This window comes from Cylas formicarius, unplaced genomic scaffold (assembly GCF_029955315.1).
Source record: "Cylas formicarius isolate icCylForm1 unplaced genomic scaffold, icCylForm1.1 PGA_scaffold_9__14_contigs__length_23061073, whole genome shotgun sequence".
NCBI lineage: Eukaryota > Metazoa > Arthropoda > Insecta > Coleoptera > Brentidae > Cylas > Cylas formicarius.
Window position 1 is genome coordinate 11,245,367 of NW_026844365.1, and position 23,807 is coordinate 11,269,173.

The 23,807-nt window shown below is 36.5% G+C and overlaps 2 protein-coding genes across 4 annotated transcripts in view; both read right to left on the reverse strand.

Annotated features, from left to right (window-relative positions):
- LOC132707893 (peroxidasin) overlaps positions 1-6,291 on the reverse strand; it is a 52,394-nt gene extending 46,103 nt beyond the window's left edge. Inside the window, exon 1 of one of the 2 annotated variants that reach the window (XM_060679905.1) lies at positions 1,584-6,291. In XM_060679905.1, coding sequence (XP_060535888.1) covers positions 1,584-1,759 — 176 coding nt within the window. In that variant the 5' untranslated portion in view covers positions 1,760-6,291. Of the gene's footprint in view, positions 1-1,149; positions 1,209-1,583 lie in introns of those variants that run through there. The other variant, XM_060679906.1, reaches the window with a different exon arrangement.
- Positions 6,292-6,428: 137 nt separating this feature from the next.
- The window catches only part of LOC132707899 (E3 ubiquitin-protein ligase ZNRF1), a 29,999-nt gene continuing 12,620 nt past the window's right edge, over positions 6,429-23,807 (reverse strand). Inside the window, exons 3-6 of one of the 2 annotated variants that reach the window (XM_060679921.1) lie at positions 7,917-8,012; positions 7,673-7,778; positions 6,951-7,050; positions 6,429-6,888 (exon numbers count right to left, since the gene is read on the reverse strand). In XM_060679921.1, the coding sequence (XP_060535904.1) occupies positions 6,993-7,050; positions 7,673-7,778; positions 7,917-8,012 (260 nt within the window). In that variant the 3' untranslated portion in view covers positions 6,429-6,888; positions 6,951-6,992. Of the gene's footprint in view, positions 7,051-7,672; positions 7,779-7,916; positions 8,013-23,807 lie in introns of both variants that reach the window. The other variant, XM_060679920.1, reaches the window with a different exon arrangement.

Consider the following 23,807-nt stretch of genomic DNA (forward strand, 5'->3'; position numbering starts at 1 on the left):
TGAAGTGTCTACAGATAACGGAGAACGGAGAATGGAGGACGGAGAACGGACAAACAGACAAAAAAAACACTATTCAGAACTACAGGTAGAACCGTATATTTTATCAAGTCAGCTTTGTATCAAATTTCGCTTAAACAAATGAGTTATACTTGTTTATTTTTGACGCCACTTTTAAGTCAGTAGTTTTGAAGTAAAAGCAAAATTAGCGCTAAAAATAACGAAATTCCAATTGCGCTTTGAAAAATCATAGTATATTGATTGAAACAGAAGAAATCCTTTAGAGATATTGGTAAAATAACAAAAACAACTCATTTAACTGTAAAAAATGTTAGCCCTCAAACGATTAGAAACTGCTTGCATCAAGCAGGTTGTAACGGCTGCGTTGCCAGAAGAATCGAGAAAAATGTTTGGAATTGGCCTAAGAACACATTAACAAAACCAGGAAGTTTTGGGAACTGCAAAATAGTAGAGTTTAATAAACTTTTCAATTTATCATAAGAAATAATAGTGTAAGAATACTTATTTGACATAGTTTCTTGCTTTTAAAACTGCCTTATATTTTATCGTTTCAAATGATGTTTATTTTATTTTTGTTACTCTTAATGAGATTGCCGATATTTATTTGAAATATATTTCTCAATAAATGTAAGTGAAAGAAGAACTAAAAGAAAACTGAAAAAATACTGTGTACGGAGACTTTTTTGACCGACTGTATATCGGGGCGATAGTACAACAGTGTTGTCTAGCGGTGTTATAAACAACATGACCGCTGACAGTTCATTCGACAGGTTTCACTTTAGATGTAGCACTTTCATGGCAGCATTTTTTCAAAATACTAAAATTCGGTTAATTATTTTGGGAAACGAGTTCAGTGGATAGTTCAGTTATATGAATATAAGACCTAAATTGGAAACCTCAGATAATCGTTCGCTTTTAATGAATATATCAGGTTTGTTGCGACCGCCTCGTATATTCGGCAACGCGCCTAGGCGCCGATGATATTATTATCCAATCCTATAACGACTGGCAAAACCGGGCGATATAAATTGTGTAGAAAAAAAAAACATGGAAAAAGTTCGTTTTTCAATCAGCGAACATTATCTGCATATTAACCCGTTTCGAAATAAATTAAAAATGCAAAGTACTTACAATAAAAATGTCGCATCGCACTGTATCGTTCCCACTTTGCACATAATCCTAAAGCGCAGTCGATTTTTGACAGAATTTAATGTCACTAACAATAAATTGTATCTGTCAATGCACCATCGCAGGTAACGCGATGGAACACATATATAATGTTATTGCTACATTCTTGCCAAATTGATCCTCTAATTCTGTGATTATAATGAAGTCACCAAAAATCTGTGACAAAAAATGACAAATCAAAACTATCGTCAAGATCCGACGCCAACGAAACACTATTATCTAAAACTCTTAATGTTTTGTTTGCTGTTAACTCCTAAAGATGAAAACAAAATCATTGTTAACGCAGAACGGTTTAAAATTAACAACTCACTGAGGGATAATTGGCGAACAACAATGTCAACAACTGTTCGTGTAAAACTGGTAAAAAAAATACTCACAGCGTCACCGTGGCACTCGGCACCCTGGGAATCGCGACGAGATCCAGCTTCATGCATCTCACGGTCTTTCGGAAGCAGTAACACTCGTTCGGGCACCGCAGGCCCGAAAAATTCCTCCTTTGGCCGGCGGCGATCGCCAAGATCGCGCAAAAACCGAAGAATCGTGTCCAAAGCATAGCGGCTACACGCTCATTTCTTCCTTAAAATTCGCGACGACCACCGACGACTCTTTTGTTCGCGATGTTTTTTTTCGACGCGAACAACGAGCCTACTTACTACTCCGTACGGACCCGCGGCCTACCTAGACCGAAAGTGAAACGTGAACCAAGAGCGAACGCTCGAGCGATTTTAAGAGGAAATACGAAGCGATGATCGGCATTCGGCCGGCAGCCTCAAACATCAACTCTTGGCCCGGCGCACGGAGAGAAACGAATCACGATTGCGGTGTTTAAAGCGCTTATTTAACGCTGAATAAACGTTCCGTATCCACAATACTTTGACAATTTACATCGGCCACGCGTGGTGGAATACAAACCCACTATTATAGTTGTCGGTGGTTAGTGACGACTACGTCATTCTGTCAATGTAATCGTTTTCGTTCTTCGGCATTTAAATTGGCGGCTTATGCGTTTACCGCATCCGCTAGTTAAACAGTCACCAAAATTTCCGACTAATGAACAAATTCGTCCCCATAATTGTATAATTTTAAAGGAAGCTGCAAACGTGGCGCCGTCAGTCGGACGATGGACGAAGTTTATAAACCGCGTGCTTTTAATGAAAATAAAAAGGTTATTTCAACGGCTACCGTTTAATTTCCCACAGTTTTTACAAATTAAAACCATGACTTTCCATAAAACGTTTGGTGATTAGCAATGACCATATTGCTACTAGACGTGTAGAGGCCCTGCCTATGCTGACAGTACAGGAAGTCATGAAGCAAGTAAATTTTTTGAGCTCCAATGTGCGCATGCGCGAGATTTAAAATTTCGTTCGGCTTTCATCAAACAACATGCCCGCTGACAAGTCGTCCATGTTTGGATGCGGCATTTGTACGACACTATTTTCTCAAAATATGTCGAAGTCCTAGTAAATTTTTAGACAAAAAAGGAGTTAAGGTGTGGAAAAGTATTGCAGAATTGCAGTACCCGCGTCGGCGTCAGCATAATTCTGTAATTAATTTGGCGCTATTGTTCTTTAAGCCCTGTACATACGATGCAATTTCTACATGTATTTTTTTGCTTGTAAATCGGCGCAAAGCGTTATTTTTAATAAACTCGTAGGTTTAACCTCTATTGAAATAACTTTGATATGCTTGATAACGCACAAGAAACATTTAAGTGGAAAAAATGTTCAAGACGCACCTCCGATACACAGTAGTTGACAATGGGTATTTCTTATGCTTGTTCTAGTAAAAATTCAATTTGTGGCTTAATTATTTTCTTATATTTCCTGTAATTCTTGTACACTAAAACATATTACCCAAACATTCTTCGTAGCTATTTAAGTGTTGTTAAAGTGTTTGTTAAATGTAAAATATATAGGAATCACTGTTTCTCCAAGATCCTATTAGATTCTCACATTGGTCACAGTTGCTGTAATTTCGTAAAAGAACATTGTATTGGAAGCACAGATTAAACAAGTTTGTGTGTACGGAGATATTGACACCAAAAATGAAAACAACAATGGCATAGGGCAATGACTGTTCTGTGACAATAGTATAGTGATTACTCGGCGTTGCCAATTATGTTTGGATTTAAGAGATTGATGTTGCGTTCTTATAAAAATTAGTCAATAGCCATCTGCGGCGCATCAATTTTTAGTAGGGCCGCTATAACTATATGGCAATTTACCATTGCAATTATCGCCTCTGCGCATTCGCCAAAATAGATATAGACGCGCTGTCTGTCTGATAGTACAACCAACATGGCCGCTGACAGGTCGTCAATAAGTTTGGATGCGGAACTTTTAAGGCAGTATTTATTACTCTTTACATAGAAAATGGCGCAAAATGCAGGTTAGTGGTGAAATGTAGAGATACGCCCGGATGATCATTCTTACCATCTTGACGAAAATATCAGTTACCCGAGCCGCATCTGTTTTTACCGTGAACGCTCAATGACTAGAGAAATTGTGGGTTGCCTACATTGAAATATTTAGTATGGCGTAAAAATACAGGCTATTGGCGGTTTTCCAATTCAATGAGGTGAAAAGAAAGATTTTATTGGTTGAATATTTTTATGTGAGTTTATACTGGTATTGCTGATCATTGATTCATCCGAGTCTTCATTATTAAAGGAAACGTTTGCCGTTGTCAAATGCAAACATCACACTAATTGGTCTATTGATGGATCTCAATAAACATTAAATAACCAGAACTAACCAAGCTGTAACCACTGCAAAGCGAGATTGGTCTTGTAAAATATTCAAACCCTTAATTTCATGCAACAATGCAATAATTTTCTATGAACCGCCACGTATGTTTACTTTCGGGATCACCACCATGACAATATAAGACTCTTGAGCTATTTGAAAAATTACTGTTAGAGCTCTAACGTTCCGAGATTTAAAATGTAGCTTTTTTTACAAGTTTGGATGTCAATTGCATGATTTTACTTTGCACTAGACTTGAATATCAGAATTTTGGTGAACCTTTTTTAATGAGGTTTTGTTATGTCTTTGAAGAAGTATTTAAAAAAAATAATAGGTGCATTCTCTGCCCCAATCATTATTTAAACAAAAAACACTCCAAAACTAACCAAAACAGAAATCTTAACTGTCAAACTCAACAACAAGTATGGAATTACATAGCAAGGTATGGATGGTACCAAAGTGTAGTTTAATCATTTTGTCGTCTCTCTCGCTCACTAATTGCGACATGTTTGGTCCCTTGGGTATTCCAAGGTAATCGAGGATAGGATCGGGTGTAACTCATTTAATAAACGTATCACTTTATTCTTTCACTATATAGCTACCTATATCGGCTTAATAGTTTCAATATAAACAAAATATGGCACTTCCCGAGTAAAGAAGTCAGCAACGACGGATACAAAATCAAAACCGATTAAAAAATCCCTCGCGCACGCGCGCGTCTCTCGTTACCTCTCACGGGGTGGTTATGCTGTGCACGCGCGCGCCCTAAACGCGGAACTTACTCGCTAAGTGCAAAAAACAATTTTCCTCTATAACCGCCACTCTCACCGAAAACAAAAAAAACTAGCACCGTAATTTCGAATCACTTTGTGGAAAACCGAACGCGGTCAGGTTGTCTTTGGCTAAAATTTATACAAAAAAAAATGGAAAGTTAAACGCTTAAACCCTCCCCAATAATCCAAGCGAATTAGTATTTGGGGCACTCACAATTGCCACCCGGGTATCAGGCTCCACGGTACGTTTGAGGACAACGGTAGGAATGATTTGGTAACTATTGTTCATGGCTATTTGTTTTTTAACAATTGAGGTGTGAAAAAACAACTTTTTTGACTTGTAGCTGTAGCTATAGTTTTTGGAAAAAAGTTTTGTTGTTTTGTATGCACAGAATATATTATGTATTTAAAATTATAGGTAAATTAGGAACTTAACTCAATATCTTCCTTGCTAATATTTCGTTAAACTTCACCCATAAACTAAGGAATAGAATTTTTTTTTTGGACAAAAGCGTTTGTAGGAAATGTCTTTTTTCATGTACATTAGAACGAATTAAACGATTACGAGAATGTAGGCGAGTTTTTAGCCTCGTCGTGTACTACATCTGCTTTTGCTTATTTTTTTTGCGAGAAAAACGAGTTTTTGAAAGCGAAAAGGTATTTCTGGATATTGCTATTGCAAAGACTACGCAAAAATGCCGCAATACTGTGAATTTGCATATGCGGATATATTTATTTTTTTTGTATATTTGTGCTTAGTAAGTAGTATATATCGTAGAACGCTCAAAGGCATTGGATGTGGTTTGCATTATCTCTAAAACTGTCTCAGGTGTGTTTAATTCGACTATTTATGTTATAATTGTGAAAATTTTAATTTGTTACATTATAATCTGAAACGTCAATAGGCGCGTTCAGTACTACACAACGTTGAGCTAAAACTATTTCATTAACGGTCGCCATTTTTTCAGGCATAAAATAAGAGCCCTTAGTTTCCTCAACATGTTTATTAACAAGAAATTCTAACCTGACTAATAAGTACCAGTACCAAAAAAAAAACGTTTTCTGGTAGTGTTTAAAGATGGAAGTAGAAAATAGTATTTGTGGAATATATGATATTACAGCAGACTCTTTCGTCGAACGCAACCGCCATTGATTCATTGTGTTCCCTTTCTGGCTTACCATAACAAATCTTCATTTTTAGGCAAGCTCATAATATATAATATTATATCCAGTTTGCATGCATTATCTTCTGATGAGTTATATTTGTTTATAACAAAAAAAAAACTCCAATAAATCTAAAATCGATAGGTCATAATTTTCTTTTTTAATGGTATTATAATAAGAATTGAACTTTGATTTGCGCACACGCCCATTCGTTCTGGGATGGTTTCAAATATGCAATTAAAACAAACTTAAATTATTAATTATAAGGAAAATATTTTTACTTGAAATTTTTATTGCTCCCTTTATGACCCGAGAGGCTTCTTTTGGTGTGGGTATGAAGCTTCTTCCATATGTTCTGCATTTTTTAAAAAACAACCGTTACAGACGGTTTTTTGCCATAATTTTTTTGTTTTCTTGACCACCGATTCACTCAAATTCCGGTTCATTTTGTAGGTACTTTCAAGCAGCCCCACTTTTTTTTTTCGCTACAAGTCAAAAAGACATTTTTTCTAAACTTTAATTGTTAATAAACACTTGCCCAACTTTCAAAATGGCTACCAATCGATTCATGCCATTGTCCTAAAACGTACCGTCTGATGACGGGTGGCGGCCTCTATGAAAATAACCTCGATTAGACTCTAATTCGGCTGGCTTATAAACAAACAACGGGATCTTACCAAGTATCAAAAATATTTTATTGTAAGCGCGACACGACGTCATCCCCGTAATCCCGCGGCAGGACGCGGAACGGCAAAATATACAAAATGAAACATTAGCGGAAAGCAGTTTGCGGCGTCTGGGAAAACGATATACGAAATACGAACGGGTGGTACAAAAGCTATTTAAAACCGATGGGAAAAACCGATCCCGTATCCAAGACGCGTGAAGACGCCACACCGTCGCTCCTCCTAGGCGACGGAAAAAAGGTAACTTTCACCTACTACTTTTACCGATTTTCTTCTTTTTCTTCTCCTTCTTCTTTTTTCTTTCGTCATTGTCTTTAATATTTTGTTAATCGTCAGTCTCTTCCGGTATGTACACAATATTTACATATATTTACTTTAATAAGGAAAATATCCAACGGCGCTAACAAGACTTATTGCTAATCCCCTGGGTGTTCCGGGCAAGATCTGTTCACCTCGAACCATTGGTCTATACATCTGAAACGAAACAGCAACAAAGATATCAGCAAATGGGTTTCCACCCGACAAAAACATTTTATAGTCCATTCGTTTGAAGGAAAAAAATAATAAAACAAGTACATTAATGTGCATATTAAATTTACCCAAGGAAGACAGCTAGGATTTTGTTGCTAAAAAAGATTGAAGAAAAAATATTCTATGCTATTTACAAAAACCAATAGGCCTAGGAAACACCTTAAACTTACAGATTAATGATACAATTTCAACCACATATGATCAGATTTTTAGGATGCTTTATTGTTGGTTAGTTATCAAGACAAATCCTAAAAATTTAATAGATGTTGTTGTTAACAATGCATTGTTTATCATAATTCTTTTTACAATTTTACCTTTTTTTTGGATAAAAATTAATTTTCTACCTTAACCAGTGACGTCCACGCAGCCATGCTATTGATTCTAAAAAATTGGGATAAATATAAAACTTTAAGGTTCTGCAGCTCAAAAATTAAGGAGTTTATGATATCTATTAATATTAACGATTTGAACCCGCCATATTCAGTTTTGACCAATTCTGCGCTTGGGTGGACTGCTCAAATCGGTTTTAGTGTTCATTAAGGCTAGTACGCGACGCCATACTCACGCTTTATGGTATATACATAGGCAGGGTAATCTGGCAATGACGTCGCCTTGGCTAAGGTCGTCTAAACAAATGACGCACTCGCCTTTATCATCCGTCAATACGTCTTCTGCAACGTTAACGTAAAAATCGAGTTAGTTTCGATTAAAAAACAAAAACGCCGGGTTTGTTCGGCAGGGGGCGCGCCGTACGCTTCTTCCTGTCTGCGCCGGAGCTGCCCCCTGCAAGCGCTTTACTTTGGGCTTACCGTTGTAGGAAAGGCGAGGTTTCGTGAGGCACATTACAAGATGACATTCAATGTCGTCCGGCACTACGAATTTGCTGCAGACGGGACATTTTATTCCTGAAAAAATAAAAAAAGGTCACGTTTCATTAACAAGGAGCTCCGCTTAAATACCCTCATCCAGGGTTATTTATGCTATACAGTAAGGATATACTGGGAAGTATATCATGATATATTTTCTATCTTTAATCACTTATAAGGATATTTTTTTTAAATACAGAAATCCCAGTACAAGATGGCATATTATTTAGATTGTCCGATCAAAACAACCGTTTGAACGTTTGTTTTGACATGACAAACAATTATTTGCGAGTACTTATAAAATACCGTGGATTTGCGTTGCGCCGTTAAGTTTTCCTTGCATAAACACTTGTTAAAACATTTAAATGACGATAAACGTGCGAAAAATCGAAAATTAACAATGGAATTATGAAACTTTTAGTGTATTTAGGGCGACCTCTATAATCTTAAAGTATACACCCCCCCCCCCTTAACAATCGAAATAGTTAGGGGGGACTATTTTCTACGCGCGTGGCAACGTTGCCGGTTTGACGCTCACCCGGCGAAAACCTCCCTTAGCGACTCCCCATCATAGAAAAAGGGCACCCTTTAACCTTTCCTTCCGGCACGTATTATTACCCTGAATTATTAATCGACCTGTTAATATTTCAAGTCCCCACTTAGACGAGACACTGGCCGGCGAGACGAAAATAGAACTACTTTCAATTTACTAGCCCTTTTCAAGGGTTTTATTCGCCCAACAGGACGATATTGCGCACCGTCGCCCCCGTAATTTATTGGAAATTCGATGTAAATTACACAACCACATACGCACACATATTCGAATACTGCTTCGAGACATCTCGCAAACATGCGCGGCACGACACTGACTACTAGAGCAAAATTGGTAGTAAGTAGTTTTAATACTAAAAGAAGTATACACACGGTACTTTGTCACGACTATTGATTAAGTAACAACAATAACATCAAGCAAGCGGCAAAATAACATCAAAGTTCAAACAACATTACAAAAAAGGGAATAATAATAATAATAATAATAATAATAATAATTGAAAATCCAAATATTACAATATAAGTTATAATACAAGAGTAGAACTACAAGAACAACAGCACCAACACCATAATTGTTAACAAAATACACACCCGTATATACATCGTGAATACGAGAAATAGACGCACATCATAAACGCTTTTGCTAGATACTGGCGGGCCTAATAAACAATATTAACGCTTTTTTGAAGGACTTTATTGTGGGGAGGGACGTTACAGCATACGATATTTCATTAAATAATTTAACTGCTTTATAGCTAACAGATCTCTGGAAAGTTACCGAAGTGTGTCTGTCTAGGAACGGAATATCTTAAACAATGACGGGTGTCTCGATTATGAATATCATTTCCTCTGCAAATGTTATCAAACAAGTCTTATTAGAGTTTAGTAAAAAAACAAAGGTGGCTAACTGAACTTTATATGGGTCCTCCAGCTCACTAGCAACAAAAGATAAAATATAACTGAGCATCATCGGCGTATTGAACTGATTTACAAAATTTAAGAAAAGTAGAGAAGTCAGCTGTATAAACAGAGAACAGAATAGGTCCCAGAATACTCCCATGAGGAACACCACTCTCCAAAGCAATGGCATCTGAATGAGTATTTCCTTTATTTGTTTAGCAGTATTTTTTAATAAAAAGTTGGTGTGTTAAGGGCCGTACAATATTTCAACCTCAGCGCTGTACAACATTGTGATATCAATGCCTCAGTACGAGTAGGCAGAGATGACCAACACAATTTTTTTCTGTTAGAATGACATGCCTTGTATGTATAGTGAACAGAAAAAATCAAAAAGAAAACGACACCTTTAAACCCCAAAAACTTTGAAATAAAACGAATAAAAACAAAGCAGAAAAAAACATTCCTCGTAGATAGAAAAGCAAAAATAATAGTGTCCTCCATCTCGGTTAATTGTGAGCCACTATTAATTACTTGGTTAGTAACTGAAGTGGTCCATACAACTGACAATAAAATGAACATTAACTTTTAACAATAATCCTTTGTGACTGAACAACAGTGCTTTTAAGAAGATAATAACCATTGTTCAATACAACCTTCAAATGCAAGAAAGATGTTCTTAATGACATTTGTCAATATTTTCACAAATAATAATAATATATTTATAGTTGCAAGAAGAAAAATGTAATAATGGAATGGACAGAATAGTAATGAGAGTATGTAAAACTCCAGGCAATTCCACCAACAATCACATTTATTAATAGGTAATTTATGTAATTCATATTTAAAAAGAGATTGCGGGAATAGATGAATGGGAAACCTATAAAAAGGTAACGATAAATTAATAGATATATAAATACATATAATTATAATTTACTTAATAACTTAGATTAAATTTTGTACGGCGTTTTGGTTATTTATCGTAAGCGTGATATCAATTGGGACTATTAAAAACTAATTTGTTTTTGTTTTAAGATTATTGATGTATATATTAGGTATATTCAAAGTATATCACCTTGGCTTTTGACAACATCGAAATAACCTGTCAATGGCAATAAATCACTTAACCATCGGTATTGTGCCAGAGATTATCTAGGATGGGCTTTTAAGGTGTTTATTATATTATGTTAACGAGGGTGTAAGAAAATCACATTAGTTTTTTTGTCTATTTTGTCGTATTTAAATCCTATGGGACGTGGCACGGCTAATTATTATATTTGATGCATCTTCTTCTAACTTCTTTTACAGTTTATCTAAAGTTACGAACAATCTGGTTGTGATTTTGCTTCATATCTGGTCCATTGCTATCCAGACGATGAGATTGAAAATCGCTAGGTTTTATAAATTCTTTAATTTTTCAAAGAAACTTCCACAGGCTACTGTAAAACTTTTTATAAAACTTCTGGATTCCTCCTGCTTCTTTTTTTTGTTGAGTCGAACTCGCTAACGTTTCGCCAACTGGCTCGCATTTTACTCTGCACCTGCCTTTATATTGTTTGAGTGGGGCGGAGATAGATTATTATTACATCAAAGTTCTAAATAAATATAACCAGATTTACCACTTGTCCAAAAAGATTTATCACTTGTCCAAAAATCTCTCAACATCTTCAATCCGTTAAAGACAAAATTTCATTCGAGATGCCAGGAGTTTACAGCATTCCATGCATATGCGGCAAAGAATACACTGGAGAGACCGGACGAAAAATATCAACTAGGTTCAAAGAACATGAAAGAGCCTTAAGACTAAGACAAATAACCGGAAATAAAATTTTATTCAATAAAACTAAAATTCTTGCATGTAATCAATTCTTATAGCAAGAAAAAATCCGAGATGCTATAAAAATCTAAATCTAAATCTAAAAAAAAATCAGTCATCCAAGACGGTGTTTATGGCCACCATCTAAAACAATATAAAAGCAGGTACAGAGTAAAATGCGAGCCAGGTTCAGTCAAGCTCTGAAGAAGCCAACAGGACGATTGGCGAAACGTCAGCTAGTTCGACTTAACAAAAACCGACGCAGGGGGAATCTAGAAGTTTTATAGAAAGTAATCAATTCTTTATCGAGGACACCGGCATGTTTGTGAGTGTGTATACTATATACTAAATATTCAGGTATATTTGTCACAATTTATTTTGCATCTAATGACAAGTGAATTCAACCCCATATAACACGGTAAAACGTTATTCATGGCCACATTTACATGACTCGAGCCTGTCTTGTCCCTTACCTATGAATAAATTATTGGTTATTGACTTAACCCAGTAACAATAGGCATGAAGGTCGTAATCCCTTTTTGAGACAGGGTACGTCAAAAGCCAAAACTATATCCTTTGAAGCACACGTTGATAAATTCTTCTCCTTGTCAGATTAAGGATAGCTTGTGTTTCAAGTTAGATAAAAAATCAAGCAGCATCGCTAACTAAAATGCCTTTTGTTATTTACCAAGAATTTTTAAAAATATATGCAAAGAAAGGTATTCTTTGGGGAAATTTCAGAAAAACTAACCAAAATTTCATTGCAAAGATGTTCTTGTATAGGGTGGACCATTTGTCTTGGGACAGAAACTATAGGGATGGAGCCAAAAGTTAAATACAAAAGTGAAGATTAGGTTAGATTTTTGCAACGATCTTATAGAGAGACACTTTTCAGAAAATATATTTGCTAATATTATTTGCACAGATGACTTCAATTTTTATTTGGAAAAATACCCATTACTGGAGCAAAAAAAAATAATAAAAATTCATATGTCTTTTATTATTTTTATTGCTTCACTGAATAATATGTCCACTATTTTTTTATCACAATTTAAATTCCTAAGGCTACTTAGAGCTTTTAAATATTATCCATCCCCTTGTTGAAAATGAAGTGCTTGAAAGTGAACAACGAAATTTAATTTGGCAGCACGAAGGCGCTCCTTATCACACAAGTCAAGAAATTCATAAGCGCTTCGCAAGATTATGGTAAATCATACCGGCAGCACTTTAGCACTTGTCCAAACACCGTCATAGCCACCAAACTAATTGAACCTATAGGGCAACAGCATATTATTTGTGTTTAAAAGGAAATATTTCAAAAAGTAAAAATATTATGCATATACAACATTATACAAAATTGCCTTAATTTTTAATGCTAAATATTATAAGATCATAAAAATAGGTAGTTTCCATTAAAAAAACAACAAACAAAACTTACTCACGTGAAACAAAAAACGCTTCCTGTCTAGAATTTTGTACACAATTCAAAAATGAAGTAATATACTAGATGGTCCATTTAAAATAAGAAAGTTGATATTCGCCCACGAAAAATGAAACACTCTGTATATACAAAATTAAAATAAATTAAAGGTTACCAACATCTCAATTAACTTTTGTATTTAACTTTTGGCTCCATCCCCCTATAGTTTCGGAGATATGGGGGTGTCCCAAGATAAACGGCCCACCCTATACAATTATTAATGTTTATTGAAAAATAACGAACGTTGGAAATAGTATATTACGCAACAAGTGCGGTAAAAGGCACCCACGAGTTCATTTGGCACGAGCGGAGCGAGTGTTTAATAAACGAATCACTTAAAAAGCTTATCGAACGTATTGTATACTATACTTTTTCTGCGGCCGTCACGAAAAAATTACAATTTATCAAATTAAAAATAGCAGATTATCGGATTACTAGATTTTATACCATTCAAACGAAATATTTACTAGTTGTCATTAAACCTATACGTTTATCGTTCCAATCGGTTCTTCGGTTGTTTAACTGTGTACGATGGACACAGAGGGATGTATTATTGGATCTGTCATATAAACAACAATAACACAACACATAATAAACACAATTTTTAAAACGTTGTTGTTTATTTAACTTTTACAATTGATCATTAAGTAGTTTATTTAAAGAAAAAGACTGTAATCGGAAGAAAAATTATCCAAGAGGATTAATTTTTTTTAAGATAGTATAAGCAAGAGAAAGCAGGTCCTAACCTTCAATTTTGTTTTGTTTGTCCTGATGAAACATGGATAACTGAAAATAGTACAATTGGTTTTGGCAAGGTATTAATACAAAAACTGTAAAAACCACTAAAGTTCATGCGAACGGTATGTAAAATTTCTGTGGGAAAACATCCGATTGTTCCCAAATCCTCCGGTAAAGTCCCGGAAATGTCCGAAGTGGCTCGGATCCGTGGGAAACGAAACTGATCTGGTAAAGTGACGCACGCTAGATCAGTGTGTAATTAGGCATTCTACAGACGGGAGTAGAAAAAAGGTTTTTTTTCACAAACCGCGAAGTTAAGGCAATGATTAATTATTAATAAAAAGATTAATAACAGGCTTCCCCCTTCTCTTGTTCGACTCTTCCTGATTTTACCGTAAACCACTCGGTGGAAAGGCGTACTCCTTTCGGGTTCCTCCTCGGGCACGCACGACCCTATCGCTACGCCCATGGTACGCAGCCGAAAGGTCAAAAGTCAAACGTGGCCGGTTCGGGCATTTCACGAAAAACCGACTCGTCCGCGGCGTCGCCGCGTCGCGTCGCGACGCTCTATGTTTCGACCGAAACGCGAGCCCATTCTGCCGATTTCGCTGCCTTTTTACTTTATTTTTTTAATTTAAATCCGAATCCGACACGCCTCCCGGACTTCCGTCGCAACGCGAATGCAAATGATGATAACGACGCGGCGACGACACCCGGAAACACGGTCCCCCGAATCGCTGTGGCGGGACGACGACGCCGACGCCGGGCGCCGCGACGGCAGCGGCGCGTGCCGAACGGTTTGATCGAAAGCGCGTTCACATGCGCCAGGAACGAATAGGCGACGATAATTTTACATTACAAGGAGAACCGGCAACTAATTATTGGATACAATGTCTAGAAACTCGAGGCTGAGGTAAGCAAACAATTCTACAGGGTGTTTCAATAATAAAAAACATTCCGCGAGTTTCTAGAGCAAAAAAAATTAAAAAATAACATTCATTTGGCTAACTAATGTCAGAAAATCCCTCCTTCAAAAAGCTATGAAAATAAACAAAAAAAAAATTTTTTTTATTATTTCTGAAAACGTTTCAGCTACCAAAATGAAACTTACATCGGAAATACATAAAAATCCTAAAATTTAACTTCAAAATAATGTAAAATATTTTCGGTTAACAGTTATTTTCAAAACAAAACAGCCATTACTAAAGTTCTCCAAACGATATACCGTTATTACGACATAATCCAGTATTTAACTTTAGTAAATTTTTTACAATTTGTACAACCCTCAATAAATAGATTCACAATTCCACAATGACGTTAAAGAACCGTACTTCGGTGCTTCGTGCATACCAAAGCTGATGGATTTGTGTAGAGTTTCGTCGGTGAGATTCCTCGATTATTATATTACACGTTATTCTACATCAAAATAATCACTATCCTCGCTGGACTGGTCCCGCCATTAATAATTAATGCTGGCACTAGTCGACTTGAAATTTTCTTGTTCGATGACATGTTCTATACATTTTTTTCGACTAGAAGCAGATTTTTTTTCTACTTCACTTCTAATTAATTCTATTGCCCCAGAACTAAATTTCGGCGAGATGTTGTTTCTTTTGTTTCAGTAGTACCGATATCAGTGGAAGACAGACCATTTTGAATCCCCGCTCCATGACCAACTTGTCCGCATTACACTTCTTATCAAACGTTCCCAAACTTCCAATAACTGCTTCTTTGTGTAGGAATTTTGAAATGACTCCTTTAGTCGATGATGACTTCGACAACACTGTTTGCTGGAATATTAGGAAGCAATTTTGCAGAAAACCATTTTTACAATGTTTGCTAACATGTTTTCGTGGTAGTCAACCTTTGCTACTTTGACACCTTTTGCAGAAAGCAACAAAGCGTTATCTACCCAACCGTGTCTTTATCAAAACATTTGATAAAGACACGGTGTTGTCGAAACAATTGTCATGTCATAATATATAATTTCGTGAAAATCTGAACTTTTAGTTCTTATTTATTTTGATAAATGGCTTTTCATCAAGTAAAAGCCACCTCAGTTCAATTTTTGAAAAGAATGATCCCTTCCGCTTTACTACAGGCGGGGCTTAAACTCATTCCGATGCCAAAACCATAAAATGTTGTAAAAACGGGATATCGTTAGGCGAACTCTACTACAAAACTAACCAATAACTCAAAAACCATCAATTTTTCTGGCTTTAAACCTTTTTTTGAAGCAATTTATTTACAAAAATACCATTTTTGCCCAAAAAGTTAAAAACATTCCCATTCCCATTTTAGGAGCAACGCAGCTCCTGTACGAAATAATATTTCATTTAGGTATCTTAAACAGTTTCAAGAATAATTTCGACAAAACGTCTTTGTTAAACAAAATAAGGTTATTTTTTAACAATATATTGAACCTCTAGTAAGTAGAGAGAAGTTGTTCAAAACACACCTCAAATTCCCGATGGTCGAATAATGACGATCTGAGCCTTAGAAGTTTAATTCGATTTTTCATAAAAGAAGAAAAATTCATATCGTCTTTCTTCGCGGTAAATTCGACATTTACATTTAAACCAGAATATCTTTTTCAACACACACTGGCACATCTTGTTTTAGTAAGAATTTTTACTTACAATTTAAATGCAACGAGTATCTAACTACTAACTACGACCACGAATACGAGGTCCAGTTGATGAAAATGTTTCCAGCCAATCTATACCCTTATTACTTTCAAATATGTGTAGCACCTGAGAAAACTGAGACATCATGATAAAATCTCTAAAAATTATTGATTGATTGACAGTAAAGACGGAATTTGCATGTTCAATGGCTATTAAAAAAAACCCAATGCATCGGAAATTATTTTCTTTCAAGTCGAAAGGTTCATAAAACTTTGACATTTGAAGGTTTTCACGACAACATGGGTAAAATACGTCTTTCAGAATAGTTTGATACGTTAAATACCAACATTATCAGAAATTATTCGCAGAACTCTTAAAAGCAAACGCCATTTCATCAATGACGCACACTTTAAGCCAAAATCAACATTCGACAATGCAAATGCCCGGTTTATCAAATCCAACACATTGTCGGCAAAATAAAAAATTATGTTTTACGTTTCGCAGATAGATTCGGGCTGGATGACATCAGTAGTCGGAAAACCGTGCTAAGCGGAACTCCGATTTCAAGTTTACCGTTCGTTCTTTTTTACATCTCAAATTGTCTCGGCCGTTTTAACCATATGTTACCGGCAAAGTCCTATGTTAGCCTAGGCAAAATCAGCATTGCCGGGCCACTTTAAGCAAAGCCCGAAATTATTAGATATTTCGGACGTTGCCTACGCTGTGGTACGACAACCTTAGGTTTGCCAAATGTGTAGCAGGCAATCTCCGAAATAACCTGCCGCATTACTATCATACTGCCAATATTCTTTGCTTTACAAGTATAAAGCACAGTTTGCAATAGAAGAAAAAGGAATCATTTGGTAATAATAATTTATTGTATCTTAAAGAACAATCGCAAATACACCTTGTATTGTTTATGTGTGTCACTTACTACCAAAAAAAGAAAAGTCTCTTCGGGCTCCTGCATTATACACTTTTTACAGAATAACGTTTATAACGTTTAAGACTTCGGTATTGAAGAGTTGTTTTTCACTGCTACATATATGGCAAACCTGAGGTTGCTGTACCACAGTGTAGGCAATGTCCGTAATATAAAATAATTTCGGACATTGCCTAAAGTGGCCCGGCAATGCGGACTTTGCCTAGGCGAACCTAGGTATAACTGCATAACGGAGTTTGCCGGTAACACATACCTACATCTCTGGAAACCTACATACATACGTAACCTAGCCCCGTCAAAGGAAGAAAAAGTCCCCGACATTCCCAGGTTTTCCTTGTCCCGTTAAAATTGCTGACATTTTATGATAACCTGACATTTCCAGGTTTTCCACAACATAGATTTTATAATATGTTCCGTTACGAAAGCAACAAATTTCCGTGGAATTTTGAAAACAATTCAAAATTATTCTCAACATTTCAGTATTATGAAGTTTACCGCCCCAATTAAAAAGATTTTATTTAAAAAATGTGCGCAAAATTGCGCAATATGTACGCATTATTTTCGTTATGATGACATCCAATACATCTAGCGGAGAAACTTGACTTGACTTGAGCCTTCCAGTCTAGTAGTGGAAATACTAGCTTAGTATAATACTCGAAGATGGCTGCACTCAATAATTGCTGCAAAACGATTCGTCACCGGTGAATCACGAAAGAAAAAGCACTATTTTTGGAAATGCTGCAGTGCGACTGTGACAAAAGCTAAACCTCCACTGTTTGCGGTTTGCTTAGGCTAATAATTTTCGCAAAAATATTGAAGACGCCCGAGAAATAGGTCGAAATTTTATCAAACAAAAAAAAACATCGCGCATTCGAGTGACGACGACGGTAACAAAAAAAAAAAAAACATCGTTTCCTTATATTCGCGACGCAAATAATATTTGCATACATGGGAACGCTACGCACTAATTAAATCCAATATTGACTCAAACCCATACCGTTTCGTAAACAAAATAAATACGTAGAAACAAACGTATTCTGACAAAGGAAGAAACATAACATACCCCAAATATTTTTAAAAATAATATAAAAAATAGACGTATTATATTTATAAAGAAAGCATTGTCTACTAAACAGTAGACTATACGAAGCAGGGATAGATGGGTTCAGATTGACATTGAGATTGCCATACAAGCCCATAAGGCTTCCGTATAGTTTGATTCTAATTATATGGCAAAAAAAATATTGTCTCTTTACATAGACTTGCAAAAGTATTGTAATAATCTGTTAGTTCTAATAAGAGAAACGCAGAAATTACATAAAACTTGGAAAAGGATTGTAATAATACCCGTTAGTTCTAATAAGATAAACGCAGGAATTACATAGAACATGAACTTGTAAAAGTATTGTGATAATATCCGTCGTCAGTTCTAATAATGCTGAAATTACAAATTTTAGAACAAGACTTTGAAAATTAACACGGAACAATTTATACAAAGGATAATTAAGGTATAAAATTCTTCTTATTTGTATGAGTATTAACTGTCAACTACTTAATTTTAAAGGACAATAACTATAGCGACGCACAACTAAATTTGTAGAATCGAGTTGCCAAAACTGTTTTTTCGCTTTCCCGCATTCAACATACTAATTTTAACTACTATGGACCGAAATATTTTCAAGCCCGTCCTGCACCCAGCAGTTAGGAGGTCGAAGGTACACTCTGAACTAAACTATATGCCGAAACGCTCACCCTTGTTCTTCCGGAGGCCGAAATGGTCGTACTCCTGCTGATGGTGGTGGTGATTCGAAACGCTCTGACCCATTGTAACCGCCCGCCGACGATCTAACGTACTATGGCGTATACTTTTCTATTCTATATCCGCGATAGCGCGTATCAAGGTTCTCTCGCGGATTGGCAAACGATCAAAAACCGCTAAACGACACGTCCGTTGTGATATAAAGAAAACCGTACGTATACACGATCGAATTCGTCGAGAATACGCGGAACAAAATCGCCCAGGTGAAACCGAGTCGATGGGTATAATATCCTCTACTCCGACAGGCCAAGGTTCCCGTCCGAGTTGTCGCTGTTGTGATTTATTGCGTCAAACGGACGTATGCGACCGACCAGCGTTAATGGACCGATAATTACTGTTTGCCGGCGAACAAGATAACGCCCCGTATATAACGAGATATAGGTACGCGAATCTCGACGAGATAGCGGCGAATGAGGTCGCGCCGCGGCGTTGCCAGATCACGATACGCAAAAAATCGCGTTTGGGATAACTACAAAACAAATCTTTCGTTGGTGATTTTTTTTTCAACGCATGCCATATAATAAGTCGCTACTTAGTTTTTCGAAATCATTTAAGCTGGGATTAGTTGAAATACGGTAAGCAGTGGATTCTAGCGAAATTGTAGTGGTAATACTGGGCAATTCAAGGAAATTTTGGATATAATTAGGGGAAATTCTGCGGTAATCGGTCCAATTCTGAAGATACGTCGAAAAATATTCGGAACTTAGGTTCTGTAGAAATAGAACGATGCTGTATAAGATGAAAAACTTAAAAGTGCTGCTGAAACAACGCATATTTCCAATACCACATTTCAAAATAAATTAGATTTGGCTGTAGAACTGCAATGTTGTCAAATTTTAGCGAGGGTTTGTTTAGATTGCATGTTTTTAGATTACATGTGTTAATTAGAATAAAAACATATATATATAGGGGGAAGCGGCCCGATAAAATCGAATTTTTCGAAAGTATACGCGCTTGGCAACGAAATTCATATCTCGGAAACGGTGCGCCGTACAGCGTCGCCATTGGTACATACGGAATCAGCATAAAAAAAAAGTTTATATTTTTTTGTCTGAATGTCCGTTTTCTGTTGTCTGATCTCTGTTCTCTGTCGACGCTCCATAAAAATGCGAATAACTTCGAAACGGTGGATCCTGAACTTTGGCTCCTTTTAAACAGCACACGGGACCCATAAATCTGTGTTTTTTGTATATCGCTATGAAACACGACTATGGCAAAAATAAAAAGTGTAGCTCCGTAACGCAACCTATTGAAATTCGAGGAGCTGGGGAGTCGGGAAGTATTTTTAAAAATTTAAAAAGCGCACTTGCAGGGTATCGAAAAAAAAAACATTTCTCCAAAATGAAATACGCGATCGAAAAAATTCTTGAACCAGAAGACGCGCGAGGTCCTAGGTGATTTTATAAAAAATGTACCCTTATAAGAATGATTGACCAAAACTAGAAGGCGCGCGACCATATGGTCCGTATGAACTGCTAAAATTTTTGTATTTTAGGTTTTCAAATATTGTACAGGGTGTTATATATATATATATTCTATACCATATTCAATAATTTAAAAGGTGTCCCAAATTTGTAAATATCGACTTAAAATTTAGCAGTGAAAGTCCACACCCTAAACCGTAGAAAAATATGGCCAATTGGTTTAAATGGTATTTTACGCATCAATAGCTACAGTTTTTGTATTTACGATTTTCGTCACATACGCTGCCCGAGATCTTTAAAAAATCATTTACTTTTACCACGTACTGAATGGTTTCAGAAAACAAGTATTTTCTTGAAAACCACTTATTCTATTGGAAAAAATCACATACCAGGAAACGGGGGAGATCCTAACTGATCCTAAAATTTTCCGTTTTTGTGGGTAAATTATTGGGAATAAATGAAAAACTGCTAAATATGCGATAATTTGATTTGAACAGTATTGTAAATTGTGTCGATCGAGATTTTCAGGTTTCAGGTTTCAAGTTTGCCGTAAGTTTGAAATTTGGCGAGATTTGAAAGACACTTTATACAGGGTGTGTACACAACACAGTTACATCGATTTTGCGAAAGTTCGATAATGGTCCGCAGGAGCACGATGGAAAAACAATGTCTCGCTCTAGGACAAGAAACTGCGAAGCGGTTTCTTTTCAAAATACAAAGCTGCTTCGCGCGAATCGTGGTAATTCTGGACGTAATTATAAGACATGTCTAAAGCGAGTGTATCCACGAATGAAGTGAAATTTTTTGCAGAAATTGGTCTAAACCCACTTTTCTGAAATTCAATAAAACTGAAACAAAAACCTTTCCGAAATTCCTGGAGTTACAAGGGAAAAAAAACAGGGAAATCAAATCATATAATCTCGCGACTAGCCCTAGACTTGGCAACCGTGCGAATGAGGTCGTTCACTGAACCGGCGTTGTCAAATTTTAAAATCGGTCACAAAAAGACATTTAGATATACATATACAGGTTTTGAAATAACGATATTGGGAAAGTCGTCAAACGGGAAAACAATTATTTATTACCATACGATAAGAAAATAAAATATAATCAAGTTTCCAAAATTCGAGTCGCAAATTCTCTCCGAATATTCACGCGAAATAACCCAATCTGACAGCGTTGCACGGAAAAGACGTCGGCGTAGACTTTGCGCCCGCATGTGTTGGTGATGCGTTTCCGCCAATCGCGAACTGCAACTTCGCGGCGCTCCAGGATGAACGCGTTCATTAAGAGAGATTCAATTAACTACCCCTATTTTTGCATAAACTAATATGTGATTAAGCATAACTTAAGAATATCTGCGACTAAAGTTGCGAGGCCGGTATGCTGCATTTTTATCTTGCTTTCGTTGTATGTCAGGGCTCCCAATTACATCAGCTAAAGATCATTAAGGATTGTATATCATCTGTTCTTCGATCGACACCCTTTGTGGGATATTTACCCTTAACATTTCCATTCAACCGAGGATGTTCCTCGATAGAACCAGATTCTTAAAAGTAGCAACCATCTTCAAGGATGCAAAAATTAGTATATCCCATGTTCAGTTTTCGTTTTATTATTTTTCGACTTCTTATGAATTTATATATATAAACCTATAGCTTATCGATTGGCCGCGAGTACAGCACCAAGAAGTTATTCTTCTTCCTTTCCTCGCGGTATTAAATTCTTGAACTTAACTGGCCATCTATACCCGCCAGCGCCCTTAGGCGCATGCTCCACTAAAAATCACGGTGAAGCGCTAAATCGGTCGCTCTCATCGTGTGGTTCAAAAAGTGCCGTTGAACGCATCAGATCATACGCGTGGTGATCAACAAATTTCCTCACCACTCGAGGCACAGAGAACGCAGCACGGGCCGGCCCCTTCGGAAGGAAGACCAAAAGCGAGGTAGGGTCAGTTAAGTAATCAAAAATCTTTTGATCCTGTCTTGAGTAATTTTTGCGACTTCTTGCTGTGCCAGCTGCGGCCAAAGTCCGTTTCCGCGCGGACAAAACATCCCATGTATCCAACATATAAGAGACACTTTGATATCAAGAGAAGCGAAGAAGCCAAAAAAATGGCAATTTACTGGAATAGCAGACAGTGCGCTGCAGAGCTGAATACATGGCTGGGGGGGATTCTCTGCATTCATATATATATATATATATATATATATATATATATATATATATATATATATATATATATATATATATATATATATATATATATATATATATATATATATATATATATATATATATATATATATATATATATATATATATATATATATATATATATATATATATATATATATATATATATATATATATATATATATATATATATGAATGCAGAGAATCCCCCCCAGCCATGTATTCAGCTCTGCAGCGCACTGTCTGCTATTCCAGTAAATTGCCATTTTTTTGGCTTCTTCGCTTCTCTTGATATCAAAGTGTCTCTTATATGTTGGATACATGGGATGTTTTGTCCGCGCGGAAACGGACTTTGGCCGCAGCTGGCACAGCAAGAAGTCGCAAAAATTACTCAAGACAGGATCAAAAGATTTTTGATTACTTAACTGACCCTACCTCGCTTTTGGTCTTCCTTCCGAAGGGGCCGGCCCGTGCTGCGTTCTCTGTGCCTCGAGTGGTGAGGAAATTTGTTGATCACCACGCGTATGATCTGATGCGTTCAACGGCACTTTTTGAACCACACGATGAGAGCGACCGATTTAGCGCTTCACCGTGATTTTTAGTGGAGCATGCGCCTAAGGGCGCTGGCGGGTATAGATGGCCAGTTAAGTTCAAGAATTTAATACCGCGAGGAAAGGAAGAAGAATAACTTCTTGGTGCTGTACTCGCGGCCAATCGATAAGCTATAGGTTTATATATATAAATTCATAAGAAGTCGAAAAATAATAAAACGAAAACTGAACATGGGATATACTAATTTTTGCATCCTTGAAGATGGTTGCTACTTTTAAGAATCTGGTTCTATCGAGGAACATCCTCGGTTGAATGGAAATGTTAAGGGTAAATATCCCACAAAGGGTGTCGATCGAAGAACAGATGATATACAATCCTTAATGATCTTTAGCTGATGTAATTGGGAGCCCTGACATACAACGAAAGCAAGATAAAAATGCAGCATACCGGCCTCGCAACTTTAGTCGCAGATATTCTTAAGTTATGCTTAATCACATATTAGTTTATGCAAAAATAGGGGTAGTTAATTGAATCTCTCTTAATGAACGCGTTCATCCTGGAGCGCCGCGAAGTTGCAGTTCGCGATTGGCGGAAACGCATCACCAACACATGCGGGCGCAAAGTCTACGCCGACGTCTTTTCCGTGCAACGCTGTCAGATTGGGTTATTTCGCGTGAATATTCGGAGAGAATTTGCGACTCGAATTTTGGAAACTTGATTATATTTTATTTTCTTATCGTATGGTAATAAATAATTGTTTTCCCGTTTGACGACTTTCCCAATATCGTTA